The sequence below is a fragment of the Heliangelus exortis genome, chromosome 1 (assembly GCF_036169615.1).
Source record: "Heliangelus exortis chromosome 1, bHelExo1.hap1, whole genome shotgun sequence".
NCBI classification, from domain to species: domain Eukaryota; kingdom Metazoa; phylum Chordata; class Aves; order Apodiformes; family Trochilidae; genus Heliangelus; species Heliangelus exortis.
In genome coordinates, this window is record NC_092422.1 from 183386772 (window position 1) to 183399012 (window position 12241).

Genomic DNA, 12241 nt, shown 5'->3' on the forward strand with positions numbered 1-12241 from the left:
TAACTGATATTTTGCCATGTGATGTTCAGTGTTCATTGTGGATCCGTAAGTAAAATTGTTCTTTTTCACTTCTGCTTCCTCACTGTTAATAAAGAGCCTGTGACAGAGTTTGCTCTCACATGAGTGATGTAAAACCCAAGTGAAGCCTGGCTCTTGTTCAAAAAGGCAGGGGAACTCCAGTGGTTACAAAACAACAAGTGTTTACAGATTATTTGTTTTTAAAGATGGCTGCTGTAACTCAGTATGAAAATAAGTATGAAAATAATGCTCTTACTGATGCTCCTTTGCCTGTGGTTCCATATGACCCTGTGGCAACAGGTCCCAGCTGCCTTCTGTCTTATCTGTGTAGGTTTTGTGCCCCGCAGTTTGGGTCTGAATGTTTGAGATGGAATCACTTTAACATTGTCCTTGCCAAAGGAAAGGGAGCCCAGTTGAAATGGGCATGCATTTTTACTGTTTTAGAAGTGAATTGCAGAGACCTGCCTAGATTTGCTTTCTTCCCAGGCTGCAGTCGGATTTTTAAGGTATTAACGTAAGTGCTTCATCAGGAAATTCTACACTGACAGAATAAACCTGCTCAGAAAGCTCACAAGATCCCTTCTGTTCTTAACCACAGACTATCACTATCATTTTTCACAGGATGCTTACTGTGTTGCCAAGAGCAAGGCAAAAGTCTTGTCTCAGGCAATGCAGTATGAAAGGAAAGTTTTCTGTAAGTTTGGATTATTTCTTAAATATGAGCTACTTCAATACAGAGTTTTGTATTTTGGGACAGTCTTAATTCCAATTAAAATGATTTTTATTTTTTTTTATAGATGGAGCTAGCTGTAGCACCACTGTGTCGACGAGTCTCTGACCTAGGAAAATCTTACAGACAGCTGAGGTCATTCAGGTGAGTTGCAGTGGCAGGAGCTGGCAGTTATCAGTATGACCAAACTGCAGTTCAAAACTGATGTATTACCTTATGTTAATTCTGCTGAAACTGACAGGTTTTTTGGCAGCACCCACCTGCAAATTAGAAATAGATTAAAGTTCTTTTAAATTTTATGCAGAATATAACTATAATTTAACAATCTTTGTTATGCAAATGTTGGCCAAATTGTACCTTTTTGAGTTGCTTTCAGTGCAACTTCTGTATGACAGTGAGTTCTATAGCTACCTTAAGTGTTTTCACTGAAATACAGAATTTACAGTCCTGTGTTACTTAATTGCAACAGGCAACTTCTGTAAATTCTTACCAACTGGACCTGTGTTCAAAACCGAAGATGCAGATTAGTGGAAAAAAATTAGATTATTCAAAGCTAACACAGTATTACCATCAAACAGGCATTTTATTAATGCATAAGATTTCGCTTCCTTTCACAAGTATATACTTCTTTTCCAGACCGCTGCTGTTCCAGACCAGTGAGCATATTGCCAGTAGCCCAGCTCTGGGGGAGGTTATTCCATTCAGCATTATTCTTCAATTCTTATTTACAAGAGCACCACCAGAGTTAAAATCACCCTTCCAGGTAATAAGATCAACCTGTCTTTTCTTTTGAGATGTCCTAAGGAGAAATAAACATTGTAGTTCACCCTCATAATTTTAGTTTAAAAGAATTCAAGCTCATACTTCATATAATTTGTTGGGTTTTGGTTTTATTGTAGCAAAGGTATTATGGTCATTGACTTCATTTTTTGAATAATTAACAGTAGGAAGATGATAACCTGATTTTAAATAGGGTCTGAATTCTTTAATATTCTGTCATCTCACAGATGCAATTTCAGGTCTTATCCCAGACCGCACATTACCTGAATCCTGCTCATGTAAAATGCAGGAAATACAGATCTCAAACTCCTCTCAGAACTGGGCAAATGTCTAATGTAGGGTGTGACCTCTAAGCTCCCAAATAACCTATTGGGCTGTTTCTGTTAATTGCCTCTGTTTCCTTAACTCATTCTGCATCACTGCAGTATTAGAGAGCCTCATGTGGCTTTCATTTATCTAATCTTTGATTCTTAAGTTGGTGTGTGTGTGTGTTTCCTTTTTCACATTTATGTGTAATTGGTGGGTTTTGTGTTTCTGTGTATCAGAGGGCTGAGTGGTCCATTGCCCGCTACTCCCAGTGGCTTGATGATCATCCATCTGAAAAAGACAGACTTGCTCTCATACGGTAAAAATTGTGCTTCTTTCTTATCTACATTTATGGTTATGGAGCAGTACCTTATTTGCACACCAGGGCTAGTCTTTAAAAGTTAAAAAACGTGCTATAGAAGATATGTCATAAATACCATTACCCTCTCTTCACTCATGGGATGAGTTGCAAAGTGGGAGAATACATAAACTGCAAAATTCCTTACTCCTGGCCTGTACCCAAACCCTCCAGTGCCTTTGGAGGGAGCACATGATCACTTGCAAAAGAAGGAAACCATGCATAGTGATGGTTTAAACAAATACTATCTTTTAACAAAACTGCCTCTCTCAGCTGTTGGAAAGTAAAGGCTGCAGCTGTCTGGCATTCTGTAACAAGAAAGAAAAGTTTTGGAAGCTTAAGCAATAAAAATCATAGAATGTTTTAGGTTGGAAGGGACGTTAAAGATTATCCAGTTCCAACCCCCCTGTATAGGCAAGGACACCTACCACTAGACCAGATTGCTTAGAGCCCCATCCAACCTGGCCTTGAACACTTCCAGGGAGGGGGCATCCATAATTTCCCTGGGCAACCTGTTCTGGTGTCTTACCATCCTCACAGGAAATAATTTCTAACCTAAATGTACCCTCTTCCAGCTTAAACTAGGCAGGAATTTAAAATGTTGGTAGAAATTAAAAAATGGAAGACCCTTGTTACACCCTTTCAATATTATTCTTCAGGAAATCAGCCTGAGATCTTTAGAAGTGATAATTGCATCAGATTTTTTTTAATCTTCATTGAGTAGATGGCTTTATAGCTAAATACTATTTTGCATCTTAAAATGTTAGAAGTTATGAAGAGTCTTGCTTTTCAAAACAAGCAGATTAAAGTATGTTAGAGAGAACAGTTGTGTTGTATGAGTATGACAGAGCCAGCCAGAGGATCCTCAGGATTTAAGGCTCAGATGATAATTTGGCTTCCAATGCCCTAACTCTCCGAGCCATCTTCTTGGTGTCCCACCCTGACCTTAGTGTCACCCCACTCCAGTGGCATGGGAAAGGTCATCACACATAACTGCACTGGGCTCCATCTGGCTTGGGAGATGACTCTGTCATTTAACATGTGGATGCTGCCAGCTTTTGCTGAAATCATAGAAGCTGACTTTTACCTTCCAGCCAGCAGTGGTTGTGCTTGAGAAAATCAACCATTATCTGGCTGCACTTTTAAAGCAGCCAAGAGGAGTCTGCTGTAAATATTTACAGTTCTTGCAGCTGATAGCACCATGCACTCTGGTGTAGTGATCAGGCCAATTAACACCAAAAACAAACAAAAAAAGTTGATCACCAGTAGATGTTAGTAGGATTTATTTCCAAAATATTAAATGCAAGCAATGTCTCTTCACATGTGTATTAAAAGAGTATTTTTAGAATACCACACATGTTGATAGTCTGGTTTGGCTACAAAACTAGGTTTTCATAAATCTCAAGCCATGACACCTTGATTTACAGTGGAATGGATAGGATAATAGGTAGAGAGCTAATACAGCTGTATATGTAACTTAGTTTAGAATATTTTGATTGTAATTTCTGTTCTGATAGTACTGGCAAAACTGACAATACTGAATTTCAGATATGTTAGAGAAAGCCAAGAATGCAAATCATTGGAGAACTGATGGGATTGTGTTCTCCTCAATCCTTTTACACAAATTTGAAAATGCCATCCTTAAACTACAACACCTTTTTTCTTCATTAGCAATGAAATTTAATCCAGACTGATTCAGTTAATGGTCTTGCTGGTGGTCATGTTCAGGCACTGATAAATTGCTCTGACCATGGAGGTATTAAAGGACAAACCTTGGGATGTGGCTTTTAGGCAGTGTCATCCATTAGACCAAGTAGCATAGGTGGTATACTTGAGCTTTTAACTTCAGTCCTTTCATTGACTCCTTTATTCATTTTGCATGAGTTACCAGGATTAAAATATTTTAACTTTGTAACCTCAAGAATATGCAGCTGCAAGGTCTGTCACTTGGCAAGGTTATTGCTTGAGAATTTCCAGTGAGACTGTGGTCCTTTTGCTTTGCACTGTGGAGTGCTTGGAATGGTCAGGCATCTGTTCTCCCAGAGCATGGAGAAGGCAGATTTGAAGAGCTGCCCTTCCTAAGAGCCTCTGTTGGTGCTTCAGGGGCTCTTCCTTACTCTTGGTATGCCAGAGCAAGGCTGTTTGTCACTGCCCATGCTTGACTGCTTCTCCATCCATCCCCAGGCCCACCGCTTGCAGGCACAACTCATGCAGCTCTGCTGAGCCACGTGGGTTAAATACAGAGGACTTGTCAGGCAGACTTCCCCCAGAGGTTGGGTTGGCAGCTGGTGCAGCACTGCCTGCCTGGGAGCTGAGCTGGGGGGAGGCTGAGCAGTGCTTGAGCACGGTGAGGGGGGAACGGGATGGGATGGGACAGGTAACCTCTGCAGGCACTGCTGGATGCACTCACCTTTCTACCTTCTCTCATTTCTAGTCAGTAATTTCTTACAAGGCTGGTTGTCTGTGCATAAGGCAGGCAAGGAAACATCAGTCACTGGTATGACCATGTTTCACTTTTATTTTCTTTAATACTCTATTGGAAGATTTCTGAGCCTGCTCTTCACATGTCTTATACGAACATAGCGTAGTTAGGTTCAATGAATTTGAACTACAGGTGTCTTGCTCACTTGTTTGGAGTCTTTTCTCTATCACCCTCTTCAAAGTTTTTCCACCAGTAGCTGTGCAGCTGTGCTAATTGAACCTTGGATGTTTTGAGCCTTCACATCTCTGCACTGGTTCGCATCAGGAAATTGTCTTTACACATGCTGCAACCTTGCAAATGGTAATTTTCTGCAACCTCCCTTTGTAATGACTGTGCAATTACTCTAGGGACCTGCTGCTTAGATATTAATTTACTTGTGTTATCAAAATCCTTACTGCTTCATATTAGAGCTAATTGCAGTGCTTATTCCACTCTACAGATCTTAGAGGCTTCATATGCAACCGGGTGCTAACGCTACAAATTAGTAGTAGCATTCTGAGCATTTTTGTGCATTTCTTTCTGCTTGTATTCAGCATGAAGGAAGTGAGGGCAGTTTTACCTGGGCAGACACGTATTAGCTCAACTCCCTCTATAGTCAACAGCAAGGAACAGGTGCTACTGAGGATGATTCATCTCATCCTGAAGCAGGAACCTAAACCGGGTCAGTTGTGCTGTGTCCTGGCAGCCCCCTGTCTCTGCTGGGTGAGGGGAGCGTGGGCTGGGACAGGGTGGTTCTGTCAGGCCAGCAGCTGCCCTGCAGGACTCAGTGTTCAGGTGAGAGGACCCTGCTGTGGGCATCCTCCCAGAGCAGGGGTTGTGGTGAAAGGAGCCTTCCTTTACACAGCCAGGACACTTTTCTTCATTTTCTTTTTCAATTAAGTTTGAAAACTCAGTCTTTTTTCCATAAACGAGACTTGTTAGGCATGGCAGGATCTGAGCCAGCCTCAAGGACACTTCATCTGCTCAAGATCTTGCCCAATTCTCACCTTTACCATTCCAGTATGGAGCAGAGTTGAAAGCCAGGCCCACTGAAGAGTTTGCTTTCGTAGCAAGCTGATGCCCTGAGCTGGAGAGCAGCTCTGCCCATGAACCTGCCAGGGGCAGGGACAAATGCCAGCTTGGGGACCACCACCAAAACCCCATCTGTGCATTAGTTTCCATCTCAGTGCAGCAGCATGACAGCTTTGCTGCAAGCAGCAGAACCAGCTGGGCCTCAAACCAAGCAAGCAGCAGCCCCAGAGCATGGCTGGAGGCTCCTGCACCTCCGAGCCCCCCCCTGGCCAGCCCAGACCATTCATATAAACCCTCTGTGCCCCTCACACTTGTCTGTCAGTGCCCAATTCCTGTAATCTCTTTATTATGCAATCTGGAATAAACCAGGGATGTCTCTTGCTGATCTCCTGTCCTACAGATGATGCTGTTGAACATTTTACTGTTCAGTTTTACAGTAACTTTTATAGCACTCCGTTAAATAGATGTGGTGTCAGACAGATGTGATCTTACACAGCATATTTTCAATTTTCCTCTTTGACCTGAAGTTTACAGAGCAAACAGACCTTTAACACAGTACTAAAGAGAAGTCTGGCCCTGCTGTCCTCCAGCTGCCTGGCTAATTGGTTGTGACCTGAGTGCACAGGGCACTGCTCTGCTACTGAACAGAAAGATGATCCCCACCTTTTCCAAAGCTTAAAATTTAAAACAGGCTCCATTTGACCCAGTCAGAACTCAGGAGGGAAGCACTAGTATAATTACAGTAATTCTAACTGGTAATGATTCAGATCCCTTGAAGAGTCACAGTCAAAATCATACACTTTTTTTTTTCTTTTAGCTGTAGATATAAATCTTCATGTGTTGAAATATCATTTTAAAAAAGAATGATCTGGATCTTATATAATCAGCTTGCCCTGATTTTCAAGAACACTCATGTTTTTGCTCAAGCAAGTGAAGTAATTTAATAAATGCTTTAGAATCCTTTTCCTTATGTGGGAGGGCATCTTAAACTTAGATATTTTTTTTTTCTTATTTCTTATGGCATTTTTAATGAAGTATTAATATATGCAGAATGTCCCACCAACCCTCCTTCCATAGCTCTCTCTTACAAACAATATTTGTAATGTATACCATAGCTTGTCTTTTTAAATAGAAACAGATTGCTGAACAGGTTTTATGTCCTTTATTAGACTGGAAGATACTGAATTTAGGGCATTATTTAGTCTAATCCTTTCAAGAGTATGTTTTGTGTATTACATAAACAAGGTTTCTAACATCTTCTTAAACATCGGCAATGCAACTATAAATCACATCTTTTTATGTGACAACAGCTGTGATCTCTTCTGTGCTGGAGACTTGACAATACTGCTTTCACCCAGGATGCCATTTATTTTTCCATTACTGCTTGTGCACTGGTGTTTTTACAGTGTCCTCTACAGGAGCAAGCCCACCTTTTCTTTAAGACAAGATTTTAATGGTAAAATGGTGCATCTGAACTGAGTTCAGTACTGCCAGCATAGTTTCCAGGAGCTCGTTTTAGCTAGGATCAGTGAAGTTTATGCAAAAGTCATCAGAAAAATATGTATTTTATTGTTTACATTGCTACTAAACTCCTGTATCTCCCAAAACCAGGTACAGTCATGTAGGCATCTTGGCAACTTCAGTGTCAGGTGTTGTTACCCAGCTGAGCAGGTGTGGGGGTTTGGCCCCAGCCAGAGCCAGGAGAGCCAGCCTGGGCTGAGCCTTGGCTGCATGCAGCAGCAGCACCCATCTCTCTCTTTGCTGGAAGCAGCTTCCTGCACTGTGTTTCTGTATGTCACAGTCCCAAAATCCCACCCTTAAGACTTGGTAACTGTCCTCAGAGAAACAACATTCCCATCCCACGTGTACTTCTGGAATCACATCTGCTTTAGGGCCATTGGTGCTTTTCAGTTACCTCTGTCAGCCCATTCCTCCCTTGCACTCTGAAGCACCCTCACTGCTATTCTCTGGGTCCAAAGATCCTTTTTCCCTGGATCCATGGTTTCTGCCATTTTACTACCTGTGCCCTTTGTTACTGGGAATGCTGTTCCTAGTGGGATGGACAGGCTTCCCAGCCTGTCACCATCATGTTGTTACCATGGGCAGCAACATAGAGGAGAGTTCCCTGAGCTGCTCGGGGCTCGACCATGACTGAGCTGTTTCATGGTCACCAGGGGGGATATGGAGCTCCAGGTGACTGTGGCTGCCTCTTGGCTCCCAGCCTGCAGCAGCTGCTGCAGCTTTTCATCCTCTCACTCCGTGTGAGACCCCTCCAGCTGCTTTCTTTCACCAGCCCGCGTGGGATGCTGACTGCTGCTCAGCCATGATGAGCAGGTGAAGCAGGTATTTCTCTGGGATGGTTCTATTCTGGAGGTGCCCATGTCCTCTGGTGGTAGATGTTTCCCCATATCTTGCTCATTCTCGTTCATGCAGTTCCTGTCAGTTGTTGTTGCAGTTACAGTGTTACAGGGGAGATGTGGTATTTGCGTAATAACCTCAATTTGAAGGCTGACAGCTTGAGGGAGCCTGAAAGTTGGTGTCTTCCACACCTTTGTCCCATATTTTGTCATTAGAAAAACTCTTTTACTGTCTGAGAAGAACCAAGCTTTTGTTTTAAGTGTTTCAGGTCAAGTTATTGTTTATGAATTGCATTTTAATATTCAGCTTCAGAGTGTTTCAATACTTCTATTGGAGATGCAAACTTGGGACCTTGGAAAGCAGGGACTGCATCTATATTCTAGAAAAAGCTGTAGTTCCATTGTTTTATGGAACACTATACAAGGTCCATTTTAGAAAAAATGCCTAAGAATTCACGTTTTATTACTGATGAAGTAATCTTTTTAAAACTGTGTGGGCAAAGCCACAGTAAAACAGCAAGCACAGCAGAAGAAAGCTGACAAAGATCAGCTTCTCAGGTGGTCTCTGCTGGAAAGGAAAGGGGTCTGGGCAGTTCTGAGGCCACAGAACAATTGGCCAGGTTCCTTTTAGCTGCTTTTTGGGTTGTAATAGGACAGCAGCTGCCACTGATGGAGTTGGTTTTGCCAGATGAAACAGATTCTTTGCAGTCAGGAGGGAAAAAAAAAAGATAAAAGCTGCTGGAAGGTGTGACAGCAGGCCTCCAATATTGGTGTTTGGCACTTAGTGTAGCCTAAGTCTCATTCCCTCTTTGATCTGATCAGAGTAACAGTCTGGCTAAGGATTATCAAGGGCTCAGACTGAATGGTTTTGGGTGCTGCTTTTAGGGCAAAGCTTCTCCCTTTCATCTGAAGGGATCTGGTTATCTCTGTCATCTTTTTCAAGGGCTCTTTCAAAGCAAGCAGATAAAGTCAGAAAGGGATAGAGTGTTACCATCTGGCTTAATGGCTCCAACCCACAACTTCACCAAGAGACGTCAAGAGCTTTCGAAGTTAAGTAGGTCAATATTTTTTTTTTTTCTATTTTCAGCTTTTGGTGGCTTTTAAGAACTATTTGGGCCCAACAAACTTTAGGGAGTGTATGGTGGAAAAAACAGGGACACTAGTGAGTGGGAGATTCAGCTACTGCTACAGTAAGAAAAATAATCACAGAAGTTTCTCCACTGCTTTTTTTAATACCAGGGACTATCCTTTTAAAAGGTAACATCTAGAATGTTTAATTATTGCTGCAGACCAGGGTACTTGAGTGCTGACCTGAGTGGAAATGTGAGATTCATCTGACCATTGTGAAGCATTTTCTTCATCTTGATGGGATCACTGAGCCTCCCCTGCCTCATCTCAGTCTGCTCATCACATGCTCTGCCTCTCATTGCCAGAAGCAGTGTTTATCTAAAAAGCATACTCACTTGCTGCCCCTTTCCCCCAGACTTTTTCTTTTTAAATCCTGGGATTCAAAACTTACGTGGAGATGTGTCTGACCTCTCTGCAGTCCAGCATGCAGATGGCCTTTGCTGAGAGGTCAGGTGCACCCAAAGCACTTGCTTGCTGCAGGATGTAGTTTTTTGGTTGTTGCCACTTTCCCTGAAGATGCTGTGCAGCTCCCCAGAGACCATCAGGAAGAGCAGGCTGAAGGTTTTCAGGCAGCTGGCCAGGTGCAAAAAGTCAGCTTTATTTTGGCTAGAAAAAATAAGTATCATTTCCCTGCCTTCTTGACTGTATCAGGAATAATTTTTATCCTGCTGTTTGTTGATGTGCAAAAAATGCCAAGTGACTCTTCAGAGTGTGCTGGTACCTGGTGTGGACCACTCAGCTGTAACTCACTAGGAAGTTATCAAAATTGAAGAGCTCTTTAATGTGCATCCCCGCCAATATGAGAGATTTTTTTTTTTTCCTCGGTCACTTTATTCTTCTGGAATATCTCAGCTCTCTCCAGTAATCCAGTACATCCTCCTATTGCATCACCTCAGTCCTAGACAACGTGCTCTGGGTTTCAGCAAAAGGGGAGCCTGAAGTCCACCTGCCCTGCTGGGGGAATCAGAACTGTGCTGGATGGTGGTGCCACCTCATGGCTGGGCTGGGTCATTGCCATCCCCTGCTCAGCAGCTGCACATTCCACTCACCAGACTCCAGTAGCAACTTGAGTTCTCAAGATCAGTGCCTGGCTCTGAGGGGGATGAGCAGTGCTGGCAGGACCGGATGCAGCCCCAGGACCAGCACATGGGCCTGGGCTGTCATTGGCTTCTTGGAAGCTAAAGCTCAGACTTGCCTCTCCAACAAACCCAGTACAAGTTTCTGGGCTCAGAAACATCTCCCCCTTATTAAAAAATGAATTCTGGTAGAGATTCCCAGCAGCACTCTGACATGGGTGGGTTTTAGTTTTTGTTTGGATGGTCAGAGCCCTTGCTTTAGTGGCAGGCAACAAACTGAATTATGACCCCGTGTCCTCCGACCATGTCCTAATTCAGGTTTGCTAGGCTCTCAAGTACCTTCCCAGAAAACCAGTTCAATTAGAAGCCATATTTAAGTATGACAAAACTATCTCGGCCCAATTAATGAAGTATGAAGTAAAAAAATGAACAAAGCAGCCCTTAAGAAGTCTTTTATAGATACGTTGTAAATATGTGAATACAGATCCGCTATGGCTGTGCTGTCATTCAACAACAATAGTATTTACTACAATTGTTGGATAAAGGTGGCCCTGCATTGTAAAGGAAGCTAAGTGAGTTGCATACAGACAAGTAACATAATGACAGTTGCCCCTTTTAGGCTTTGAGTTGCCTGTATCTGTGTAACTCAAGAAAGACTCCAGCTATGTGAAACATCCTACAACAATGTGTAAGAGAGCCCACGGCAGAGGCACAAACAAGCACGTGGACTCTTGTGGGTGAGCCCTGCATTCCCCCAAGGGCAGTGGCAGTTCAAAAGACTTAACCAGGAAATCACCCTAAGGCATCTCAGCTCTTCCACCCCTGCCCCAGTTTTCATTCTGTAAGTTGTACTCCTGGTGTCTGCAGCAGCTGGAGTCTCTCCTTTCTGTTTCTAAAGGTTACAGCACAGCAATGTGCCTGAGTCTGTGCGTCAGCGCTGTCATTTCAAGCCATCTGCAACGTGCTGCTGATGGTTGGTTAAATGTTAACTTGTTCGCTCCTCAAAACATGCAAGAAGGGAGAGAAAGATCATGAAACAAATATGTAGAGCTTTGTAAGGTGTTTCTTTCCCACTTCCTTCCAGAGACACGTAAGATTATCTGAGGAAAGTTCTGTAGTAGGGAAGAAGTCAATGAATTTAAGCTGAAGATTCTGAATGTACAGTACCTATATGCTAATTGATTTAGCTACTTTTTTCTTCCTTTTTTTTTTTTTTTTTTTAAGCGGTGCACTGGAGGCGTATGTTCAATCAGTAAGAACAAGAGAGGGGAAGGAGTTTGCACCAGTTTATCCCATAATGGTTCAGCTGCTGCAGAAAGCAATGTCAACCCTTCCATGAACAGATTTGGACAACTCACTCAAAATGGGGAACAGACAGTAACACAGCCATGGGTCTTTGGTGCCACATATATTCTTATGTTTCATGTAAATTATTCCCAAATGCATAAGCTTTAGAGTGAAATGCATTTACCTTCTTCATTTGTGAAACGTCTCCTTGCTTTATGTTCTCATTATAAGAACTTATTTATAAACAAGTATTATAAAGGAAAGAGTACATTTTTAAGTGCTATAATTCTACACCTAATAAAACCAAATAATTCTTTAGCACACCTTTTGAATTTAGAAAGGTATAAAATTAGTGTAATTGCTGAGTATCTCTAATAAGGCAGTAGCTCTTTTCCTACAAGTTTAAACAGCTGAATATGTTTTAGCCTTAATCTGAAAAAATGTACCTTTTAATTGCTAGACTCATCAGTTTCTATCTAAAAATCATTAATTTTAACACATGGAAAAATATTTACAAATAACAAATGATTCTCTCCTGCGCTGCTGTTCACTTGGAAATAATTTATATTGATTTCAACTCTCTTTTTGCTTAAACTGTAATAAAGAACATTGATTATCCAATCCTGACTTCAGTATTTGAACTTTTTTAGCAGCTTCCAAACTGCAAAACATCAAAACATACTTCATATGGCTTCACATAAAGACTTC

General features: G+C 42.1%; 1 protein-coding gene across 1 annotated transcript in view; it reads left to right on the forward strand.

Moving 5' to 3' along the window:
* Positions 1-12154, forward strand: part of COG5 (component of oligomeric golgi complex 5) — a 167404-nt gene extending 155250 nt beyond the window's left edge. The window contains exons 19-22 of the mRNA XM_071733913.1: positions 816-892; positions 1385-1511; positions 2074-2153; positions 11471-12154. Of these exons, the coding sequence (XP_071590014.1) occupies positions 816-892; positions 1385-1511; positions 2074-2153; positions 11471-11585 (399 nt within the window). The 3' untranslated portion in view covers positions 11586-12154. The remainder of the gene's footprint in view (positions 1-815; positions 893-1384; positions 1512-2073; positions 2154-11470) is intronic.
* The last annotated feature ends 87 nt before the right edge of the window (positions 12155-12241 follow it).